Raw genomic sequence first — 26,759 nt, forward strand, 5'->3', positions numbered from 1 at the left:
AATGAAACAAGAACGTGGACTTATCGAATGCTCAGATTTCTGTTCTGTAAATTTAATGCATATTTAATTACATTGTGCTTCATTTGAATACTTAAACAAAAAAAAAACTTGTAATACAAAACAATTTAATTAATGTACAGAGATAAATCAACTGGGGAAGTATTAAAATGTTTAAATATTTAAACACTCTAAAGCTCCGTCGTTGAAGGTTTGTAGTTCGACTACATAATCAGAGGAAGGTTACAGCATTGCTGTAAAAACATGTAATCACTGTTCTCTGTAAAAACCTTCTCTGTCAGAGTGATGAAACTCATCATGATGAATTATGGATACAGAACAGTGTGTTTGCTGTTTAAATATGTGCCCTTGATAATGACAGGTTTTCATCTGCAGGTGAAGACAACAGGGTCATTGTTCGTCTGATAGAAGGGTGGATCCTTTCCTCTGGACAGTTTGCGGTTTCTTCTCTTGGTATGTAGAAATCACCTCCCCTGTCACAGCACAGATAAGGCAAACACACGGATGTTAGTTCGAGTCGTGTGTTTTTTTTATTTTATTCTTAGCAGTATGCTAACCGCGCGAGCTAATCTGACAGGTGAAGGTGGGGGCAGATGAGTGTCATGTGACAGACGTCGGGTTCGGGTGTGATGATGACGTCGCTCGAGTTACCAGACTCCACTGACCTGATGGTGAACCTGAGGGCCAGGAGACTAAATGATTGCCTCTCTGATTAGAGCAATACCTGCGGGCTATTTCCATAAACTGACCATACCACACAGCAATTACCCAGAATGCAACAGGCCTGCTGTGACCCAAAAGAGACTTAGCAGACCTCTCTGTCTGGGACGGCTGTACCTGCGGGATCATTAATGCGATCTTCTCACACAGACACACATGAGTAACTCATCACATATAGTCCTGATGCTAAGCTGTCTTAGATTAAACCTATAATGCATTCGATAAGACATTTATGAAATATGACTTTGGATTATATGTGTTTAAAATATCTCTTCCAAACATTTATCTAAAATAGTCACCGATGATTACTTGCATAGCTAAAAGCTAATTAAAAATATGGAAGCCATTGATGATTGTTGCACAATATGTTACATAAAGCAGTGTTTCCCAAACTTTTTTCAGTCGAGGCACCCTTTGAAAATTTTAAAAAAATTGTGGCACCCTACACTAGTGTTGTCACGATACTACTTTGATACTATACCTTGAAATGTATTGATTTTCAATACCACAGGGAATAACTGCCGTATATAGGCCTACTGTCATATAGATATTTTTTAATATTATCAATTTTTTTGTCCATCCATTTAAAGTCTAGGAAATCATTAATTTCTTCTGCAGAGATGACTTTACATGATGACATATTTAATTAAGGCTTTTATTCATAATTCAGCAAAACATTGCTCAATTACCATTGCAAATCTCACCTAAATGTTTGCTCACTCAGTGTAGGCCTATTTGTGTTTTTATATTGGGATAATTTAGTTATAATTGCACAAGATAGCTTGTTTTTAATATATTTTATAATGTAATAATTTCACAGTTAATCTCCAAATTAATGTATAAACAACATAAAGACAGTATATTTTAAATAATGGTTTAATGGCATCTTTTTTATGAATGAACCCCACTACCACTGATACCAATACTGCTACTGATGTCAGGAAATACACAGAAATTGAATAAAGTTATCAAACACTTTACAGTCTTCACTGCATAAATAATAAATTAAATATAGATGAATCCTTATTAAAGCTACAAGCGTTCTTTAGTCAAGAGCAGTGAGTAATTGTCTCTGTTACCTGTTCTTTGATTCTGTTGTCACTGCTGCACTTGTTTATCTCACACGCGTCCCATCTTCTCACAACTCTAATTTAAGATTTTAACTAATTTAAGACTGCTCTCATGAGGATACTCAACAAAACGGACATTTTGGCATAACTGTGTGTTATTATTCGTTCAAGCACGAAAGAGAAGTCGATTCTGGCACGCGATGCGCGTCGTCCTGTGTCAGCAGGACATTCACAGACAGCGCGTTCTCTTTTGTCTTTTCGCGGTTGCATGGTTTAAAAGCATTTGCATGAATAAGAACGTGATTATATAATGTAAGGCTAGCCAAAGGATGACAGAAAAAAACGGATGCTGCGTTAATTGTGTTTAAATCTTTTTTAACGCGTAAAACTGAAAAACATTAATCGCACGCGTTACCGTTGACAGCAGCACGGACATAACCGATGTGTTTGTGAATATGCGGCATGCGGACGTTGTGACAATGTTTCGTGTGTATTTGACCGTATCGTGTTACCATATTACATGTATATTTTACACAATACACATATTAATTCATATTAAATGTGATTTAACATTTCTGTTTTATTCAAAGAAAGTCATAGACACCAAAGCAGATATGACTGTTAAAGACTTTAAACTAAAAATGTTTAACATTTATGAAGTCATTATAACTGATTAATAAACTTTTTGAGGTAACACTTTATAACAAGCCTCCATTAGTTACCGTTAGTTAATGCGTTAACTAACATTAACAATGAGCATCCCAGTTAACAGATACAACTTTTGACTTTACAAAAGTATTAGTTTTTTTTTTCTCATAGAAAGTAATGGACTCTAAACCAGAGATAAATCTTTACTGTTATGAAAACTATTTTGTTATAAAGCATTTGTAAAGTGATTATAACTGATTAATAAACATCATGCAAACATATCATGCTAACAATGGTTAAGCAATCAGCATTACACTTTTGTTACAGTGTTTATTAATCTTTGTTAACTGCATTGCTTGTTTCATTAAATGATATTAACAGAAACAACTTTTGAGTTTTAATAATGTTTTAGTTAATGTTGAAATTAACATTAATTAAATGAACACATGCTTTAGGACTATTTTTGATTGTTAGTTCTTGTTAACTACTGTTTGCCGCACTGCAGACTGTTACATGACCCGAAAAGTTAAAGCCAAACAGTGTGTCTCTCTCTTTAGTGATAATCAGTGACACTTCAATCATCGACATTTCCACTGCGACTTCCTGTCAGCCGTAATCCTCTGCCTCGGGGTTTGTGGCTACCTTTGACCCTGACCCCTTAAGTTCGCACACACACACACATGTGTGTATGTTCACACATGCACAAGCTCACATACAGCCCAAGGTGATTGCCTTTGCTCTCATCAGTGTGTGCTATAAACTACCAAAAATGCACTTGACGGTACAAACCTGTTTGAGCGAGGTGCACTACAGGACAGCGTGAAGGAAGTGTGGAGTGAATGATAAGCCTTTAATAGTCAAACTTGTTTATTCAAGAAATAATTGTGTTAAGAAAAGGATGTGAGGATGTGTTTTTTAAATAGAAAATAATTGGACAAATCATCACTCCTCTTTGTATTTGTGCTCATCAAGTTGTGTCATAGATTATAATGATCAATGTATTACCAGTTTTTAAGGCACAACCCAGGTAAATTACACTTTTATTGACTGTTTTATTGTCTTGTAGTTGACCCTGGCCTATAAAACGGCTAAGTACATTTTTCACAGACTTTTTGCCGCAAGCAATTTCTACAACAAGACCCTTTCCACGGTGTTTTGTGTTTCATTTCGCTCCCTTGTTCCATATGTACATCTGTATACCGTGAACATGAATCTGATCCAAAGTGTCAATGCTGCTGACTTAATGCCTGCAACACAATTGAAAGGTTGTGCATAAAAATATACCTGCTTAAAAGATCACTGCGGTATTATAAAATATAGACTCATCCTACTGTAGATAATTGTAGAGCACATTACTTATGCTTGACGCACAAGAACAAAATTTGTTATCACACATCAATCACGCCCGTTTGAGTTTCAGTTTAACATATTTGAAAGTGTTGAGACTTTCATAGGAAGAACAAAGAATAATGCATGAGAAAATATTTAAAAATCTTCATTTGTGTTTTGTGTGAAGATTAATGAAGTCGTATGGGTTTGGAATGTTATTAGAGGGTGAGAGAATGGTGGCAGAATTTTTGAGTTTTGGGTGAACTATGCCTTTAATCCCCGTTTAGCACTGAAACGTTTGCAGGATTGTTTTGAATGAAATATAATTGATATTTTTTCTTTCTTTATATATTACACTAGTGCTGATCAACTTGTGAGATTTCAGAGGACATGCCGACATTTCTGGTAAGTGAACAGTGAGCAAATGATACTAATTGGCTTTTATGTTGCATTCTGGGAAATTTCTATGAAACAAAAATCTGCGCACTGGAACCATTTTGACAATGACCGACTCCTTGTGAACTTACTACTGAATGAGAGAGCTGATTGAGACTCAGCTTCGCTGTTTAAAACGATTTTTCAAAGTCGTAAATAAAACAAGGATTATTGGAGTACATTTTACAAGTAAATACTTTGGCCCTGTCCCAAATGGAACCCTAGCGATCTTCCTCCGTCCACATTTTCATGACGTGATGCCTCTTCGGCCCTGTCCCAAATGGCACACTTCATGTGCACTTGCGATCTTTTGGACTTACACTGGCTACCGCGTGTGCGTTAAGTACATGAAACCATAGGATGTCCCATTTGTCATTTTTGGTTTCAGAAGGTTGAGTCGGCATGCACCGCCGATGCACACTATTGCCGAGACCACAATGATGCGAGCTCCTCACCAGACTTCTTCCCAACAGTCAAAGTAGCATTACGTCACAAAAGTGCGGACTCGTAGGAAGACCGTGAGTGTTTAGGGTGCCATTTGGGACAGGGCCATAGACTGTCAGGTAGAAGTCTGCTGCTGAGTTGGAGGCCTCGGCAATAGTGTGCATCGATAGTGTGCATTGAGGGCGCATATCGTCTACAACGGGGATAGCTCGTTTTCTGAACCCTAAAATTAGGACTTAACCTAAACCTAAAATCTTGTGGACTTAACAGACATGTGCACACGACGGCCATTCCACAAGATCGCAAGTGCACAAGAAGTGTACTATTTAGGACAGGATCTTTCAGTGTTTCTACTTCAAAATTGCTTGTTTAATTTACTGATACTTGCCATTTCTTTATTATTTGTGAAATTTACTAGCAATTTCTCAGTGAAAACAGCTTCAAAGTAGCATTTATTTTCTTCACAGTGTTTTACAGTATGTCTATCTAGCAAATCAACAAACATGAAATCATCATATCAGACCTCTAAAATTAATGGCATCTTTATTAAATGTTATTAAATATGCAAACACACACACATACAATAAAAATGACATAACGTTTGGGTGAAAAAGGATTCTCCTCAACTATATAGTCTTCTCCTCCAAAAACAAAGGTATAGTCACCCAATAAAATTCAGTATGTACACCAGAAAAATAGTGTTTTTATATCAAAGAAGGAATATATTTTCAATATTTGTTGTTAGCCAAACACAGAAAAAAACTATACAAATAAAATCTTTGCAAAAGGCAACATTGGTTTGAAAGAGCTTATGACATGCAGGACAGAAGAGGCTGTGGGCCGCCAGTCAGATGTAGGCATGTGCCGAGCTCCCGCGGGCTTCGACATGTCCCGCAGATTTTCGCTTTTCTTGGCTGTTTTTTTTTTTTTACTAGTTCGAGTTTGATTTATTAATTGCTTTGCGTCCCTGACAGATTAAGTGTTTTTTCTTACAGTAATAAAACCAGCCTGCACTTAGTGTTGTCATACTGCGCCACACCACAGAGGGGGAAAAGGGTTCAACATTTTTTGTTGCTTTTTTCATTCAAAGGGAATGAAATGGGAAGAAACATACAATAGCTAGCATGCTCCATCTGGGAGTTCATATATCATGTGTTTCAGCCTCAAAGAATAGTACTAAATGGCCGTGCAAAGGTTACATACACACACACACACAAAAGTGATTTGAAGAAAGGATTCGGTTGAAATACAATGAAGTCGAAGCATGTCACGCATAAAACGAACAAAAGAAACTCCTTTTCTCTGCAAATAGAAAAAGAAAAACACATTGTCGTTTGGCAGAGAGTGGGCACTTTGGAAGCTTTACTTAAATCAATATTCCCTTTAATGTTTTCTCAAAATTTATGTTCTTTTTCTGTATAAGCTGACAGATTCTTTATCCATTGAGATGTTGAATGGATAAAGCTAATCTTTACCCAAACTGGACAATCCTGCTTTAAAAAGAACCACATTTTCTCACGTGAAATCCAGAACTCTGTACATGTTTACACTGGTATTCATACTAACACGTCCTATTAACTTTTAAAGGCAGCAGCTTCATGGATGTGTAAAAAAAGGAAAAAATACCTCAAAGGGCACTTTAGCTATTCAAATATATGTGTTTTGGCACAGAATCCCAAGCTACAGTACACAGGTGCACTGTAAACTACAGGGACAATTAAACAGGTACTATTTACAGGGGGAGAGAGAGAGACAGAGAGAGAGAGAGAGAGAGAGAGAGAGAGAGTAAGAGAGAGAGAGAGAGAGAGAGAGAGAGAGAGAGAGAGAGAGAGAGAGAGAGAGAGAGAGAGAGAGAAAACACTTAATGTTTGTTCATATAGAAGGCGCTGTACCGGTGAGTCTGTGCGGTGTTGCCGTATCTGGCAGAATATTATAAAATGTTTTATAAAATACATTTCAGAAAGGCAGCTGTATGACAAAAACATTTAAAGCAATGTTACAATCTTGATCACTGCGTCGCCATATGTAGTGGAAAGTATTTGGACACGTACTGTAAAATGCCTGCATGTCATTGCATTAGACAACAAAATCAGCAAACAAATGGGCTCAGTGTGATTTTTGGTGGATGTATGTAACCGCTGGTGAACTTTGAACATTTCGTCCAATTGTTTCATCATTTAACACCAGCAAAAGCATATTTTTTTGTGTGAAATGAAACTTTTTTTGGTAATACAAGCCACTTGGTTTGATGTTTTGTTGTTTTGCAATGACACTCACACATGTTTGTGTCTAAAGCACCCCTATACTGTTTGGTGCCTCTTAAAAGCAGGCTCGGGAAGCCGTTTAACTGTCTTTGAAAAGTCTTTCAGTAGCTGTCTTTGGTTGTGCATCAGCTTGGCTGTGTTTAGCTGGTGGTCATTTCTTCTGACGGAGATGCAGGAGCAGCCTGTTCTAGCGCCGGGGTTTCTGGACAGACTGACTCGGTAGATGTAGCGGATGTACTGAGATCTTGAGGTTGAGATTGGAAGACCTCCTTTTCCACATGTATCTTCTCCTCATCCACCAGTTTGGCCGCCAGCCGTTCCTCGGCCTCGATCTCCTCTGTGGTCGGGATGGAGTTCTTCTTAGGTCGGCCTTTAGGCTTGGTAGGAGCCTCGTGTCCTCCTTTTAGCACCTAGAGAAACAGGGACACGTGAGAAATGTGGGCCTAGTCAAAGGTGAGGATGGTTATTACAGTGATTAAGGGAAGATATATAGCCATTTGGGCTGGCCCTCAACGCTTGTTTTTCTCAGAGGTGAACGCGCTGTGGATCTTTTGTTCTCGCTTTGAGAGGTTGATCGCGCTGACGTAGACCTGTACTATCCTTTAAATCATCGCTCATTTGTCCCACACACACTCACCGAGCAGCCCGGGGCCATAGCCGTTACACACACTGATCGTATTGAGTGCTGAGAAGGGCAGATCAACACTGTCTAATGGATTTTTAATGATATGTCTCAGAGTTTCCATTTCCACACAGAAAGCTTTGGTGGATTTTCAACACAGATGTTTTTACTGATACAAGATGACAGTATCTTAACAATCTAAGTTATCTAAGTAGACAATCCTATGAACTTGTGATGTTAGCCTTGTGCAAGCTCATTCAACTCACCATTTTCTTCCATTTCATGCGTCTGTTCTGGTACCATGTCTTCACCTGGAGCTGAGTGAGTCCCAGAGACTGAGCCAGGTCCAATCTGCACACACACATGCAAAGTGCAGGTTAAAAGAAAGTGCATAAATGAAACACAAATAGGTTATTATTCTGTTCCAAAAGTCAAAGAAACCAAAAGTAAGAAACTAAATTATGCTACAACCTATGCCAAATTATAAGGCAGTATAATAATAATAATAATAATAATAATAATAATAAAGAAAATAATTTTAAAAAGCAGACTACTTTACCCAAAATAATTTAATTATGAGTTAAAGTTAACCATGCCCTATTTGTATGACATGCGGAGTGCAGTATATCTAGTGCAACAAGTCATAAATGAATCAAATATTTAAAATATGGGTGCAAAAAAATTTAATTGCTTGGTTTATGTCTTTTAATAAAACTGAATGTGTAATAAGAAGCAATTTGATTAAAAAAAATAAAATAAAAAAAACTCTGAAAATGTTGAATATAAAGGAAATGTGTTTCTAGGGAACAGCCATAATTGTTCAGACTGAGAATTAATTTATTCCATTGAAGTATTTTAGAAAATATATTATGAGTGACATCCTGTTTTTGCATATTGTTAATAAATCAATTAATCTTAATAAATGAAAATGTATTAAACCTACAGCTTATACGTGTGTGTGTGATTCCAAATCAGACACTTCTGAGTATTGTGAACCTATAGGCAGTAGTAGGCAGTGTTGGGCAGTAGCGTCGCTACAAGTAGTGACGCTACTAGTTTAACTACATTTCTCAGTAGCATTTTCTGAATCAAATAGCTTTTCAGTAGCGAAGCTCTTTTTTTGATCAAATAGTGCCATAGCGTCCACACAAGCTAACGTTACATTTTCCCAAGCATTTCTCAAGCTCAAATCGTAAATACAACTGCTAAGTATCACTGATGCTGGATCAGTTAGTGACGGTGACTTCTTCTTCTTGTTTTACGGTGGTTGGCAACCATAGGGCCATATTATTTCTTTAAGTTACCGCAATACGGAAAACATGGACTGAATTGCGATATCCATGCATAAAAACAAAATTTACTGTATAACGCGGAATTTCACGGAATTTGTCAGATCTTGGATGAAAAGAAGGTAAGTAGCCTAAACTTAAATAAAATCGCGATATAGACTAGTGTCTGTGAATATTAACCCGCTTAAAGACTATTTAAAAGGAATCATGCATGTTCTGCGTGTCTCTGTGAATGAATGGCTCAGACGCGCGGATTCATTTACCACACACTAAGCACCCATGACGCTTGCGATGTTTTCGGTAATGGATCGATGAACTTCATCTACACAGCCGCTCTGAGAGTCACTTTAGCAGCATTTTAGCTCGATTTGAGAAAAACTATCGTCATATCAAAAAAAAAAAACAAAACAGAGACTCAAAGGTCTAGCTACATGGCAACCTGTCAAAATAAAAGGTTGGTTTTAACCTTTGAAGAAAGTTTTGCTTAAATCATTAGGCCTACATTTTAAATAATTGGTCATTACAATTTAAACCATTAAAAAAAACTATTTTATAGAGCCCTTAAAATGTAATTTATTAAAAAATGTTAATAAATTATTGTTAAATTATATACGTTTCATGATTTCAATTAATTACACGTTTTTGATTACTAAAATGTTATTTAACCATTAAAATGGGAGTCCAGAAAAATGAAAACAAAATAAAACTGAATTTGGAATGTGGGAAAAAATAAAACGGATTTCATAAGGCCCTACAAACCAGCTTTCTGGTGCGTTACCACCACCTTCTGCTCCGTATGGTGTGACATCACGTACCAGTATCAATCCTTGGGCTGACACGTGAGAAATGGAAAAAGATGCCCACACTCTTGACACCTGGTTTTGTTATAGTTTTATATAGTTATATGGTTTTATATAGTTATGTTTGTTTTTTTGGCCAAATTGGTTTGGAACAGTTGTTGAATAAACAATTGAACTGACAAATTATGCCTGCCTATATGTTTGATTGACAATTTTATTGATCACTGAGATAGCACTGACTTGGAATTAAGTTGGTTCAAAATAAAAATTTAATTTGAAAAAGTAGCTTTAGATGTAGTAAACTACTTTTGCCATATTGCTGTAGCTTAGCTTGCTACATTTCCCAGGGTGGTAGCTTCAGTGTAGTGAAGCTACATTTAATGTAGAGTAACTGCTAGCTTAGCTCACTACATTTTCTAAGTAGCTTGCCCAACACTGGTAGTAGGTAAGTTTAGGAGCAGGGCGTTCTGACATGTGAAACCCTCAAGCAAGTAACAAGACTGACTGCAAAGAAGGCGGGAAACTTCAGAACTGGAAGTAATTGACCGAAATCCCAAAGTCACCTGTTGTCCTACACATAAAAGCCAGTGGGTGGCCATCTAGACTGCAGATGTATATCGAATCACTGCAAAATTCCCAAAGCTGGCATGACATATCAGAAAGTTCTGCCAAGCTCTGAACTGAAGAGTCTTCCCAGGCCGAATGTAATCGCAGACCTCCCGTGGAATGCCATCACGCTTTATCTGTACGGGACAAGGACAAGGTAATCCAGTCATGGAGCTCCTGACTTGCCCGAAGGCAATAGAAGATCTGTTCGGGGCAGTTGGGCAGGCGGCGCATGACTAATGCAGCGATTGGTCTGCTGGAACTTGATAGGCAAGGAGGGGACATGTGAGATGGGATTTGAGGGAACGAGAGAGCCACATATCAAACAAGTGCACAGATTTCTGATAGATCTACATTTAAAGTCCCGCAGGATTACACAGCTCCTCTGTTGAGAGAGTCACATGAGGTGCAGTGATCTTCTGGAAATGAGCAGATTAACACTGGCTCTCAAAAGCCCTTGACTTCGCTCTTTCCTCATCTCTTCCTCGTTATCTGTTTATTATCTCGTTTTCCTCCTGTTTCTTCTAAGTTGTGCATGAGACAAGTTTTTTCATCGTATGAAAAACTAAATGTTAAATGTCCTTAAATGGCAGTACTATGGTAAAGATGCTAAAACTATGGTATTTTATTACATCTAATTTATTACGTTGCTGCAGAATACTCGATTTTGATTGGTCAATTGCAGCAAATATATTTTTTATGTATTTTGAATCTGTGCATCAATTTCCAATGCAGCTTTATGTCTCTAATTTGGTGGTCTCTTTAATATAATACAATATTTAGTATTAATTTGTATTTTTGCCAATTTTCTTTTTTTTTGTTTGTTTTGTATTTATAGTGAGACTCTCTCATCCCAGTCTCACATAATTACCAAATATTTATATATTTCAACAATAATAATTCTGTAAAAATAATTTCATAAAATATAAAATTTAAACTACACCACCAATTACATTTTGCACCAGGTATTTTCATGTAATATTCATAAAGTAATACCACTGTATTTGTAGTGGTTTTATTGACGCTAAAAGACAACAAACCTTAATTGTCTTGCAAACGGACAGAGTAAAACATGAAAAATGTATTTATTTGCTAAGTGTCACATATGTCATATCACACTGGGGTATGTTTAAGCAAAAATGACTACAAGTGATGGGTTGTTGTTGTTTTTTTTGTTTTTTTAAGCAGCAGTCTAGCTGTCTGTCATTTGTGGCTGCTTTCTATGCTGTAATTGGTGGTAAGAAAGCACCTCTGTGTTTGTGATTATTATTCTTCAGAGAGAAACCACACACACACACACACACACACACACACACACACACACACACACACACACACACACACACACACACACACACACACACACACACACACACACACACACACAAGCTGCATTCCAATGCCGGCGCACTCCTTGCAACTATGAGCCTAATTTAAGCTCAGTTTGGGTTCTGACATTTATTCATAATAATGATGAAGATGATTATAATCATCTCTGCCTCATAAAAAAAAACATTAAAACTTCATGATATAAATCATTATGTTCAATATTGCGACATGTATTGCATTGCTTTCATGTTCTGATTGTGTGGCCTGGGCGGACAAGCCAAAAACAGCACAACATCTTCAGGTCGTCTTTGAGATTGATAAACACAAACCTGAGGCGTTTCGAGGCCCATTCCTCAAACTTGCCAGAAGATGAGGAATTCCCCTTACTTGTTTTTCATTCAGCCATGAATGAATTTGTTCGTTCCTGAGGCAAAGTGTGTGACAGAGTGATAGAGCAGAGGCTAACCATGACCTAGCGGTGAACTAAGCGGCCTTGAGCCAAAACCTCCTCAGAAACAGTTTCCCAACTGACCCGACAGTACCCGACAACACAGAATCCTCATGCCAGCTTTTCTTGTACAACTTTGCATACTTGGGTCAGTGATTTCTGAGAAAATGACTTTACTTATTATTCTAAATTAAGAATGAATAATAAATTGGTAACTATATCAGGATCAATCATGCATATTTAAAATTTTATTACACACTATAATTATATATATATATATATATATATATATATATATATATATATATATATATAATTTATTAAACATAATATTTAAAAACAAGCCCTAATATTGTTTTATTCCAATATCAGACAAATCAGACTGATATATGATAATAATAATAATAGTATATGATAAAATTAAACCATGCATGATTGATCCTGATATAGTTGCCAATATATTATTTATTCATATGCTTTTGTCCTCACAATAAAATTACCAACCTAGAATTTTCAATATCGTTTTCCCTGATCTTTTTTTTTTTTTTTTTGCCAAAGATAAATACCTTAATAAAGTTGAATGTTTTGTTCTTAAACATGTAACACATACAGTAAAATATTGTCTTAAAATTTCTATGGTTTAATCGAAGTTGTATGGTCATTTAAAAAAAAAAATCCCCATCGGACAACACTTTTGTTCACTATTATATATGTGTGTGGGTGTGTGTGTGTGTGTGTGTGTGTGTGTGTGTGTGTGTGTGTGTGTGTGTGTGTGTGTGTGTGTGTGTGTGTGTGTGTGTGTGTGTGTGTGTGTGTGTGTGTGTGTGTGTGTAGTTTCATGACTCATTTTAACACATTTTTTACATGGATGCTCAATCAACAATACTTCATATTTGAGTCGATATGAGACCACTACTGCTTGATGCATGGTAATATTTTTGTTCTTGTTATATGAAAGAAAAGAGAGCTATCTGTAAAACAAACGTGAATAAGTGGAGTGAGTAAGAGATAGTCTTAACTTTGCACGTCTGGTGGTGCTGACAGTTTTCAGACAATTATGTCTGACAGCTCATATGTCGCTGAAGGACAGAATCCATCCTTAGGCTGTGTCTTACCAAAAATTCAGAGAATTGTGTGTGTGTGTGTGTGTGTGTGTGTGTGTGTGTGTGTGTGTGTGTGTGTGTGTGTGTGTGTGTGTGTGTGTGTGTGTGTGTGTGTGTGTGTGTGTGTGTGTGTGTGTGTGTGTGTGTGTGTGTGTGTGTGTGTGTGTGGCAGACATGCTCAGAATCCGTGTAGGTGGGGACAGAACTGATTTTGTGGGATTTTTACCCAAATACACCCTTTGGGCTCTAATGGAAACACATCCACTCCGGCCAAATCGAAACGCAGAGCCAAACTGCAATGGAAAATGTGTTATTGCCGGGGAAAAAACTGTCCCATGCGAGAAGACCCACGACACGTAAATGACCTCATCTCATTGTACAAAGCCCCAAAGTTTTTTAAATACACCTGTGTGTGCTTTAAATGATTGGCATGAAATCAATGTAATTCATTTTTGTTTGCTTTTCTTGGCATGTGTCCCTGTTGTCTTGAATGGGGTAGTGTTTCTTTTAAAGGCTTCTTTTGCTATTCGAAGTATGGTTGAAATGTTACTGTCGTCGTAACTACTACACTGAGCAATGTAATAGTTTGGCTAACAGTGATTTGCTTCAGGTTAAAGTGTTTATTTCAGGCTTTATATATGCACTATGAATTATTTTCATTTATAGCATATCGCATTTACTCTGCTTTCTTAAAGTCAACATGAAATCAAATCCCTATGTTTCATTGTGCAAGATTCATCATTGCACATTGCCAAATTAAATGTATTTTTCATTATATAATGCCAATTTGGTATGTTCAAATCAATTCCCAGAAATAAACATGTAAAACAAATCTGATTCATTTTAACATTTTTTTTTTTTTAATTTCACATTTTTTCATAATGTTTTCCACCCAATGAATTGAATCTGTGAATAACATTTTCACTTTTGAAAAAGTGAATTTCAGTATAACTTTGACAGACCATGTACGAGGCACAGATGTAAAAGCCCTCTGTCCTGACCTGTCCGGAGTGGAGAGGTACTTCTGCTTCTGGAACTTCTTCTCCAGGCCCAGGAGCTGCAGCTCAGTGAAGATGGTCCTGCTGCGGCGGGGTTTCTTCAGCCGCGGGGGGGAGTGCTCCGTCTCCGACTCGCTGCTGATGCTGACGGGGGTCTCGCTGTGCGTGGGCTCTGAGCTGAGAAGGGGCAGGTGTGGAGACTGAGGCTGGTGTGTGATCACCGAGAGGAGAGGGTACGATCTCAGAGGGGTAGAGCCTGGGAGAACACAGTCAACAAAACGCTCTTGTTAGCACTGATTATAGCACACTCATATTGACAGACGTTGTTGGCGGAAAACATTAATGAAGAGGAAACTCTTTATAATAAGGTCACATTGATTCAAATGTGTGAGTCAAAAGCAACGTCAATGACCGCGCAAAACACTGTAGGCCGGTTTCACATTCCTCTGGTGCGCAGGCCTCCAAATCAAATCATTATAAAAATCGCTCGAAACTTTGGAAACTTGTTTCCGCCACAGAATAAAAAAGCTGGTTGTGACTTTTTTCACTCGCAATAACTCGCAATTCTTTATATCTTGCAGTTTGGACTTTATTTCTCACAATTCTGAGTTTATATCTAAAAAAAACTAAAAAAAAACCTCTCAATTCTGAGTTAATAACTCACAATTCTGAGTTTATATCTCTCAATTCTGACTTAATTTCTTACAATAATGAGTTCATAACTAGGAATTCTGTCTTTATTTCTCACAATTCAGTGTATATCTTAGAATTCTGACTTTTTTCCTCACAATTGCGAGTTTATAACTCAGAATTTTGACTTTTTTCTCACAATTGCGAGTTTTATAACTCAGAATTTAAAAAAAATGTTCTCACAACTTATAAAAACATTTTAAGGATTATGAGGTATATACTTGCAATTAAAAAATATAATAGTGACTTTTTTAACACACAATAAATTTGTAATTTATTACCTCAAAATTCCGAGTTTATAGCTCACAATTGTGAATTGTGAACACAATTTTTCTCAGAATTGCGAGTTTATATCTTGCAGTTCAGACTTCTGAATTTATAACTCACAATTCAGATTTTTTTTCTCAGAACTGCGAGAAAAAAAGTAATAACTGTGAGATATAAACTTTATCAATTTATAAAGGTAATTGCAACTCTTTATCTCACAATATTCATACAAACTCGCAATTTTGACATTTTTCGAGGGAAAATATAAAGTCACAATTGCAAGAAAAAAAAGGCTTGAAGAATCGTGAAATATAAAGTCACAATTACCTTTTTTCATTTTTTATTCCACGGCAGAAACATTGTAGATCTTCACACAATCATCAAATCTACAACAATCTTTATTCAGAGGCCATACAAATACCATTAAAAAAATGCACAATGCAACGACAAAAATGAGTAATACAACCGTTCATGGTTTAGTTCATGCTAGCTCAGGTGGTCCATTAATTAATATTAACAGATACAATTATTGATTGAAATTTTAAATTCACGTAAATGAATGCGGTTCACTAATGTTAACATAGGAAACCTTATTGTAAAGTGTTACTAATGAATTTAACGTTGTTCATTGTGGGAACCAGTTCTTTTCTGATCAGATCGTAAACATGAATATAAAATCTATTTTATAAGCTGCTAAAGTGAGCCAGCTGAAACCCTTTTTTTAAACCAGCCATCATGTCCGAGTGAACTCAGAGCTTGTAATGGCCTCGACCCGCCGTCACTAATGGCGTAGGTAAGTGTTAAGAGTTTTGCCCTGTGAGATGTAAGGTGCCTGAACTGGAGGTCTGTGGTGATGTAACTGCTGTTTTACACTGAACTCTGGGAGGATAATGATACACGCTGTCACCGACACAATGCACTCTGGGTAATAATTTTTAACCGAGGCATCTGTATGCCCTCCCTCACAGTTTTAATACTTCCAACTCTCTCTTTGTCTCCTGCTCTTTTTTTAGTCAGACATCAGCGTGACGCCAGAGTCCATAAAATGCAACATGGGACGCGTCTGAGATGAGAGAGAGTGTAATACCTCCAAGAGAAATAAAGCTTGTGTCATCAAGCTAAAAAAACTGATCCTGTGATTTATTAAAGTAAAGTGAGAATGGAAGAGCGTTTTATGAAATTAATATATCACGTCATGTCCCTTTCACAGGCAAATTGGTCCCAATATTAATTCACATTTATGTCTCTACAGTCTTATCTGAATGTTTGATTGCTTAGATAAATAAATGACTGTGGTAAAGCCAAATATTTGATAAAATATAATTTCCGTATTATATATAACCTGAAGGAAATATTTAAAGGCATTACGGTTTTGTATTTGTAGTTGTTTACTGAAAATATTGGAGGGGCATTTCCTCTCTTAAATAATGTCACCCTCCTTTTTTGAGCATAGATATGAACATAAATGGTTGTAATTCATGAATTATCTGGAATACAGACCTTAGGCTGGTCTCTTTTCAAAGATATTATTAGTATAATTATATTATATAAGCATTATTACAGATTATTCAGTGCTTTGAAACACGGAAGCCCAAACTAAAACAGCTGCTCTTTTGCTATATATATATATATATATATATATATATATATATATATATATATATATATAATTTTTTATTTATTTTTAAAGAGTGTATAAATGCAGTGATATGTACCCCATCATTTAAAAAAGCCTAGGCTATATGTATTAGTACACTATAATTACAATAAGGCCCACAGTGTATGTTCTAGACAAATTTCTCCAAACATAAGATTGTTGCCTATCATAATAGTAGAATAAGTACCCCTTACTTCTAAAATACTTTATTTACTTTAATTTACAATTTTCCTGGTTGTTACCACTTTATTCCCCGCACTTTACATATTTTTCCCTTATACCGACACATAAATACTTTATAGGTACACTATAACTACTGAAAGTTACGATGTAAAATCGTTTTTACTTACGCAGTACTTTGCGGGCTGTGGGCTAGAGCGTTACAGTAGCTATAAGTGAAAAAATTAAAATTATAAAAAGTTGGTAACGCTTCATTTTACAGTCCTGTTTCCCATGTACATACAATGTACTTATTATAGTAATTACAATAACTAGGTAATAACTGGGCAATAACTGGGTAATAACCCTGAAGCTACCCCTAAACCTAACCTTAACCCATGTACTTACCTTATATTACCCAGTACTTTCTAGGTAAGTACACTGTAAGTACTGTACTGTAAAATGAAGCGTTTCCAAAAAGTTATATAAGTTTAATTTTACTGCAAAGGAAATGTAATGAACTAAACATATTCAATGCTATCTCACGACCAATTCGTATTAATTTTGCGAGATGGCTAACTCGTACGATTTGTCTAAACCCCAGTGATGTGTAGGTTTAGGGGCGGGGTCAGGGTTAGGTCATTCGTACGAATTAGCCACCTCGTAAAATACATATGAATTGCCGTGACATTTTCTGTTATACAAAATATATATTTTACAAAATAATTTGGACTCTATAATTGCGAGAGAAAAAAAATATCCGTATGTCTAACCAAGTTGTCTTCCAAATTTAAAGTTGGTATCACAAAAACAAAAAGGATTATACGAGTTTTACCTAATTTGTGGCGATTCCTAAAATATGTGATAAGAATAAAGCGTGAAAGTGTCTTGAGCTTGTGTTCACCACAGACCTTATTTCAGGCTTTTAACCACAAACCCATTCAAAAATTACAGTGACTAAGAGACGATGGAAGCGGAAGTGCTAAAATGCTAATTCGTTTCTGGGTTTCGGCCTACACAAATATGCCATCCCTGCAGCACTCGATGGTTCTGGAGAATGAATCACTAAATATAATCTGACTATGACAAAAATGTATAAGACTGCTTCAGTGTGCCATTTACAAAGTCTGTTCCTGCAGAGCTTACATGCAGATAAAACCAGTCTAGATATGCAAGTTTAACTGGGCTCGTAATGCCATGAGACAGACCCCGCATACAGTCTGTGCAAAACATGTACATTTTTATGAGCAACATAGTGGAAGGACAGGACATTTTTCAACACACACACACACACAAACATGCATGTACTCACACACACATTCAAATCAGGATGATCTCATTGTTGTCAATGCAACACGTCTAGGCATGACATCCCTTCTGGCTCATCTGTTTAACTCTGTCTTTCCTTCTTTCCCTCCCTGTTCTTTCTTCAAAATCTATAACGTCCATCACTCAGTTCTAATCTATCTATCCCCCGTCTATCTATGTGCAGTCGAAAAGCCTGTAAATATTTGTTCTGCATAATTATCATAACAGCAGACGCATAGATGTACTATTTCTCTCATTTGTAGCAAATTAATCATCAACCTGTTACACCTTCACACTTACACTAGTTTACTTTTATTAGACAACCAATATGCGGCTTAACTGTATCCTAGATCTAAGTTAATTAGCTCGCTTACTTAAACCAGTTAATGAGATCATTTTCCCGAGGCCTTATTATTATGATGCCACACTTCTGGATTAAGTCATGCTCATGTTTTGAGAAAAGTAGTATGGAAAAAAGTAGCATGTGTTCTAAAAAAAGCAGTAACATTTCATTTGACCTAAAAATATCCAAGGCAGTTTTTGGTGTTGCGTTTCCTTGTTATGACATGCCGGGTTCAGGAAATCTTTTTTCCTTTGAGTTCAACAACTTGACCTGTCATTCATGTGTTGTGAACGAAGTGACAAGTTTTCATGACTCGCAATCAAGCTGTGAACAACTGATGGCCAAAAAACAGTAGCGAACGTTAAGCTCTTGATTGCGCTCTTTCAGTCCTGTCTTATTTTCCTCCTGATTGATAGGATTCCAGCGAGATGATTTCATTTGGCACTTGATGAACATTTGAACTCTTAATAACACGGTACAGTTTGTTTCTTTTGGTTGGGCTATGTGATGACAGATTTAATGTTTCATCACTCATTTGAGTTTTTATACCTCAATATCTATTATCCAGCGAGTCGGAAGAACAGAAAAAAGCTCTGCGAGCGAATGGATAGAGTGTATTTTTGCCACATTTCCCTTTCAGCAAGACGAATTTAATGTGTGTTAATGCAGCTGATGGCTTTCTGTTTGACTCTTCCAGGAATCTAACAACATCCCTTCTAAACTAAAAATGAAGCAGTGTATACTTCTGTCTATCACACTTATATAATGTTTAGACATGAAACAAAACCCTGTGAATTATTTGGCATGCATGTTTGCCCGAAGGGTGTATACAGCTAAGATCTCACGAATTAGATATTCACCGTGATAATGCATTTCCATAAATGTGTAAAGCCACACCCTCCGGGTTGCATCATGGGTGACAAAATGTGTCCGTAATTGTGTGTTTTGTTTATGTGTGTGTGAACATAACTGGTTCTCATCTGAATGACATCTGCTTTTATTGTCTGCAGTCAATAAATGTGAAGAGAGACGGTTGTGGACGGTTGTGATCGTTTCCTCCTCTAGGGGAGACTCATCCTTCATTAAGCTGTTTTTCAGCATGCTGTCATAGAAGATTACATTATCGAACATCTTTATCTGTATCTCCACCTTTCAGAAGTGCTTCTAAAAGCCTTTCCCGCGTTATAGTTAAAGACATGTCTCCAAACGAAATATTAAAACCTATTATTACACTCTCACGTCAAGTTTTTAAGTGGCTAGGGCCAGGGTGTGTGGGGGTTGGTGTTTATAGGATGTGTGTATACTGTATATAGAAATATATACAATTATAGTAATGAATGAAACTTCCACACACAGTTGATTGACAGATAAACTGTGCACTCCTATTTCAATGTTGTGGATAAATCAATCAACTGAACTGTGTAAATGCATTTTAAACGCATTATGTTCTTTGTCCGTGCAATAAATGTTCTTTGTCCGTGCACATCCCTTAATGAGTGCGTTTTTATAGTGTACTCTAAAAAATGCTGGGTTGTTTTAACCCAATTTTGGGTCAAATATGGACAAACCCAGCCATTGGGTTACATTTTTAAATTACATTTTTAACCCAACGTTTTTCCATATCTGACTCAAAATTGGGTTAAAACAACCCAGCTTTTTTCGAGTAGGCCATTTAATCCCACTGCCCTGGTAATGTTAATGGTACCCTATGAACCATTTCAGAGAGGTATACATAATTTCACCAAGTACAACATGTTCCTGGACCAACATTCCAGACAACCAACCAGATTTGAGGGAAAAGTTTACAGTTTATGTCTAGTTTAGGTTTAAAACCAGGGTTAGGTGCTTCTAAATCAGTGTTATTCACCCATAATTTCCCTCTGATTTTAGAGATAATGTGTGGATACAGTCAGGTTTAGGGGTAGGTATGTATCTTCATATCTACACATAAAGTTTCATCGTATGGGTATTGCACACAAATGATAAGTCAGGGCTGAAATCAATCATGTTTGAGTTTGGAAGTAGACTGACAGGGAAAAAAACTGGAACTCTATTCCGCCTAAACGTCTTTTATATTTAAATACGTATAATTACTTGTTTTGTTTATGAAATATCATGCTAATTGACTGCAGACTCTCCTGTAGTATTTTGACGTGTCTTCCAGCGGCTCCTAGTGGCGACAGCGTTTACAGTGTGAGTTCAGAGTTATGATGATGTGGGAGAGTCCAGAGCCAGTGGCCTTTCAGTGAGTGCCAGTCTTAATGCCAGCTACATTCTATATTAAGCATTACCATCCATTGATGTGCTGGCATATAGAATATCTCACACCCCTCAGATTGAAAAGAGACAGTGTGCGCAGCGTTCTGATATTCGGGCTGGATATTCTATCCTCCACCCCCGGCCTGCCAACACTCTCGCACTGCCTTTGCCTCACAGCTGGACTTACAAACACAAGGAAGCATGTGCGCATTCAAGCATGCATTATGACTTCATACATGTGTACTGTATGTATACGTCTGTGTGCATGTTTTGTTGCGCTTACAATGGCTACCTGTGTGTTTGATGGGTTGTGTGTGAAGAAAGCGAGTAAACTGCCAAAGCTATTTTTATCGTGCTTCCATCCATTCAGAGGAAGTGTCTCCGATTTCACAAACTGCACAGCAGGAATGAGGGAGCAAAGATGATTTCTGTTCTAATGCTTTTCTTTGAGGTTTTTCTGGCCCAGTTTGGAATTTTGCAAAGCAACACTTGCTGCTAAATCACTTTACACGTTATTAGTATAGTATAAATATTGCAAAATTACATGCAACTAACCCTAAATGTAATCAATATAACTTAGAGTCAACAGAATGTTCAAAAGGAACCATCAAAATAAAGTGTTAGCCTTTATTTTTGTTACAGTGTACTATTAAGTACTAAGTAACTTTGCAACTACATGTCAACTAACTCTCATTAGAGTAGGCCTATTAATCGACTGTCTTCTTAATATCTGATAACTCTTTATTGTGATGCTCCTCCAATAGACATTCTACTTACTATACGTCATGTTGCAAGTACATGTCAACTTATTCTAACCCGAACCCTAACCTAACAGTCTACTAATACTATGAGAGTTACTAATAGAGTTAGTAGACATGTAGGTGCAACGTTACTTAAATTCAGCAGAATGTGTTAAAGGGGCCATCAAAATAAAGTGAATCCAATTTGTCTGCGTAACGAATAACTACATGCAATTGTTACTCAGTTTTATACACAAATAGATGAGAAGATATCAAACTTCACATCTCCAATACTGGCTTCGTCATCATTTTAAAATGCTCTGGTGACGCCTGGTTGTGAAATGAGCAAAATGAATAAAGGAAAATGTCTTTATGGTTTTGTGTTAAAGGTTAGCGAAACAAGATAAATATGTACCTATAAAACTCTGACCTGAAAAACTTGCTTGTCTTACAAGTGTCAAAAGTAACACTTAGTTTTATGAGACGATGAGATTTTATCTGGTCGTACAGGAAACAGACAAAAAATTAAATGGCCGGCACTGGTATGGATGACTGTCAACATATTGTACATTTTCTGCATATGTCAGGTGTTAATATAAGGAGCGATTATATACATTGAGTATATGGAACAGTGAGTTTGTTTTCAAATAATTTTGATCTGTGATGATGCACTCTTTGGAAAATCGCATCGGAAACCACAGAGTTAAGTCCTTGCTAAACCTTTGGATGGGTCACAAATACACTTAATCAATCCCTTAAACCTAATTACACGGGGGCCGCTACCAATACTGCATGACACAGTCATGATCTTCTGGGTCAAGCGGTTTTGTTCACGTCCCATGTTGGCTGATGTATTACAACCCGGATTAATGACATGCCAGGAACATTTGAAAATGTCTTGTGAACTTCGCACAATGCTTCTCATTATGATGGAATGACATTGCACCTGTTGCTTCAGGATGTCATACCTGACTGCCTCCTATGTTGCATAGTCAAGTGTGTGGCAACAGTTCTCTAAATAGATAAATGTCCTGTGGCTTCCAAGAGTTTGTGTTCCTTGGGGCAAGTAAGAGGAGAATATGTCATTATTTTACCACCCAACTGTTTATAAATGTGATCGTTTAAATGAATAAAACAAATGCAGTTTGGAGAATGTGAACGCACCTGAACCCTGAGGTCAATGAAGCAAAATGCTCAAAACAAGGTGAGCAAAAAAAAAAAGTTTAAAGATGAAATATGATGAGAGTGTTGTCTGGCTGTGCAATGATAAATCATCAAGTGAGGTGTGGTTTTAAATAATCTATTCAACTGTCGAAACATTTCTGTGGCCATTGTTTTATTATTTAAAATTTTAATTTAATCCAATTTGAGCTCTAACTGGTGCTAATAAAATGTGCAATGTGAGATGAATGTTAGATGTTGACAGTATCAGTCAACAATCAGACACAGTTAATGCAAAGGTAATAAAATAGGCTACATATACGTTCACGCAATTAAATCAATCACATACAGTTTTATGTTATAAGATTAATCGTCATTTCGTTGTAAGACGTTTCATTATCTCGTGTTTTTGTCAGTGGATGCAGTGCGAATTAAACTTTATCGCACAAACAATGTTTACAGTTTAACTCACAAACTACAAATATGTTTAGAACTTAAATGCGTCCAATCGACTAATTTAAATATGAATATGAGCATGTTAACGCGCGCTTACCTGTTGCGCAAGAAGATGGACTGCTTTAACGTCTATGGGTACATGCTTGCAAGCAATGTTTATTATTTTCTAGTGGACGCAGTTTAATTAAGGGCAAAAATGTCAATAAACATCAGTTTCCTTGTCGTTCCTTCGCAAAACAATATTTTATCCCCTACTATCGTAAAGAGAAAAAAAGCGTGCATGCTGGCTAAAATGACACATTATAAGAAAGCAAATTACGTGATACACTCAACTCGGGAAAAGTATCCTTCAAATTAGTATTGTTCAAAAAATATTGTTCAAATATTATATATATATATATATATATATATATATATATATATATATATATATATATATATATATATGCTCTTTCATAGCATGTTGCATGCACACTGTAGAAATGTTTTCATTATTAAACCTTCCATTTAACTTGTCATAATAATTTGTGTAGTTTCTTCTCATATTATGACTATATTCTCCGCTCGATTTCATTTACTAGTAATTGCAATATACATTCAAAAAAGTTCAACGCGTCAGTTTTTAGTTTTAATGGATTGCATTTGCAGTGCAAGTGTTGTTGTGAGGGCAAAGAAATTATTACAAATATAAAAGTCAAAGAGAAAGTGAGAGGACAAGAAAAGTTAAAGATATCAATGCCCATTCAAAATTACTCAGCATATCAAATAATAAACAAAAAGATCTCTTGAAAAGCTGTGAATTGGCGTCACTTACCCGAGCATGAATGCAGAGGTTTGGGTCTGACGATTAAAGAGGGGCAAACAGAGTAAAGTGAAAGTTTCTCGAAGTAATCACATGTTTCCTTCGAGAGGATCTCGTCGATCATGAACGTCTTGTATCGTCTTCTGGCTGCTTTCAGCGGCGCGCTGCTCGCGAGTCTCAGCTCTGCTTGGCAATGCATAGTGTCCAGATACGCGCCTTCAGCGTGACGCTCGAGACAAAAGCTGTAAAATTCGCCTCGTTAAAAGTTGTGTAAAACGTATAGCATATGCTACTGCTCTAAAACGACATCTCATCTGAACATCCCTTGTGTGCTCTCGCTGGTAGTGTCTGCAGTGTCTCATTCATGAAGCGAGTGCGCGCTGCGCTCTGAGTCACCGCTATATAAACCAGCTCTCCTGTCACTACACAGCAGACACACTTCACGTCAATCACACACTCTCCCTCTCTCTCTCTCTCTCTCTCTCTCTCTCTCTCTCTCTCTCTCTTCTCTCTCTCTCTCTCTCTCTCTCTCTCTCTCTCTCTCTCTCTCTCTCTCTCTCTCTCTCTCTCTCTCTCTCTCTCTGTACATAAGAACAATGAACCGGTTTTCTGCACCCCCAACTCTGAGTTAGATTTGAAGGAATAACAGTTAATTTACTGCACGTTTAAAAGTCAGTATTTCTAATAAGTATTATTAAGATCAGTATTATTATTTTTGTTCTGCTTCTTGTAAAAAAAGAAAGTAGAAATAATACTAAATATGAAATCTATCTATCTATCTATCTATCTATCTATCTATCCATCCATCCATCCATCCATCCATCCATCCATCCATCTATCTATCTATCTATCTATCTATCTATCTATCTATCTATCTATCTATCTATCTATCTATCTATCTATCTATCTATCTATCTATCTATCTATCTATCTATCTATCTATCTATCTATAGCCGTTTATCTGCAGAGGAAACAAATGTGGTTTATTACAAATGATAAAGCTTCGCAATAAGCTTTGTTTCCTAAAATCGCAACTGAGGTTCAGTCAGATTTGATTGTAGACAACAAAACTGAGTTAGTTTTTATGGAATTACAGTTAATTTAGTGTTAATTTAAAAGTCTGCATTTCTAATTATTAGGCTACTATCTAACTATCTATCTATCTATCTATCTATCTATCTATCTATCTATCTATCTATCTATCTATCTATCTATCTATCTATCTATCTATCTATCTATATTTCATATCTATCTATCTATCTAGGCCTATCTAGGCCTCTATCTATAAAATTCAATTAAATAAAACGAATTATTCTAAACTATTCATGCTAAAATATATTTGAAATTAAAATATATTTAGAAAATATAACTGAAGTAAACATGCTTAGCATTTAAGTTGAAAAGGCAACGAATTTTAATAATTTAAGGATTTATATTGCGGTTATTTTTTTCTGCTGTGGTGGAAAACTTCTGTCGATACGGAAACGCCTGCGAGTCTTAAAACTTTCAGCGATCACCTACAGCAACTATTTCACTTGCCAGAACAAGCGGCATCATTCATTCACAAATGAAGGGCAAAGTTAAGCGCGCAGCTTTACAACAAGAGAAAATCTAAATCAAAGATGATGGAAAATAATAATAAATGGCATAACTTTTATTAATATCTAACACTCACAAAAAATATAGCCTAAATATATTCTCTCTCTCTATATGAAATATATATCAAACACCAAACACACAATAGTTATTTCTAGTTATAGCTTTTAATAAGAAATTGTTAACTGTTAATAATTATTAACGATAACATTGAGACAAAAAAGATACCAAGCAGTTTGTAATGAAGGGCTATATTTGATCAAATGATGACTTGTTTTCTTAACTTTAAAAAATTGGAAATGTTAACTGCAATATTAAACTTAATCATAGCCTAGTCTAATCAAATATTGGATTGTTAACGACACTTCTTTTGTAACGTAAATTTAATAAAATACAGACGGAATGCATTTTATTTTGTGTTAGCGGGTTGTATGTTTCTGGAGGAGCAATGATGTAGGCTAATAATGATGTCATTGATGTAGTAATAATACTGATAATAATAATAATAATAATAATAATAATAATAATAATAATAATAATAATAATAATAATAATAATAATAATAATAATAATAATAATAATAAATAGGGTATTGTATTAAACTTTCAATGGTCTCTGAGATCCCAAAAATACTTAAAAGAGTGTGAATCTCTACATTTGAAATCGTAGGCTACATTGGATATAACTCGTAGATAATTCATTTTCAGTTAAATTTGCATTTATTTGCATAGCGCTTTTCACAATAGGCTAGTTTTAAAGCAGCTTCCCATATCTGATCTGTTATTAGAGGTGACTGTGCAAGTAAAGTCCATATTTCATAAATGTACAGTTAAGATAATAAATCACACAGTTTTTGCTAACATCATGTATTAATTTTAGGCAGAAACAATGAGCTCGTTAAAGTAGCCAGCAGTGACATTTCTGAAAAGGTTCTGTTTCCCTTTTATTTTGCAAAAATCGTTGTAAAAATAATATTTTTAAATATATGAAGTCATATTCCCCCGTATTGTTTCTGTAAGAGTTGGTGAATGAAGAGGCAGAATCAACAGGTGTTCCTGAAGTGTTGCTCATATCAGTGTCAGAGAAAGTACAGACCGTGTGAAATGATGGAGGTGAACAGATATTTCTCTTGGTTTTGTTACAGAACAGTGAGAAAGACAGCTCTTTCCAGACAGCAGCAGTTTAGTTTGACATTATG

General features: G+C 36.2%; 1 protein-coding gene across 1 annotated transcript; it reads right to left on the reverse strand.

Moving 5' to 3' along the window:
* Positions 1–5,190: 5,190 nt before the first annotated feature.
* On the reverse strand, positions 5,191–24,430 carry barx2 (BARX homeobox 2). Its single transcript, XM_077225031.1, has 4 exons — positions 23,978–24,430; positions 14,127–14,379; positions 7,817–7,901; positions 5,191–7,338 (listed from the first exon to the last, which is right to left on the reverse strand). The coding sequence occupies exons 1-4, from the start codon at positions 24,162–24,164 to the stop codon at positions 7,069–7,071; spliced, it is 795 nt and encodes a 264-aa protein (XP_077081146.1). The 5' UTR covers positions 24,165–24,430; the 3' UTR covers positions 5,191–7,068.
* Positions 24,431–26,759: the final 2,329 nt, after the last annotated feature.

The sequence above is a fragment of the Siphateles boraxobius genome, unplaced genomic scaffold (genome assembly GCF_051911475.1).
Source record: "Siphateles boraxobius isolate OS27281-9 unplaced genomic scaffold, OSU_SipBor_1 98, whole genome shotgun sequence".
NCBI classification, from domain to species: Eukaryota; Metazoa; Chordata; class Actinopteri; order Cypriniformes; family Leuciscidae; genus Siphateles; species Siphateles boraxobius.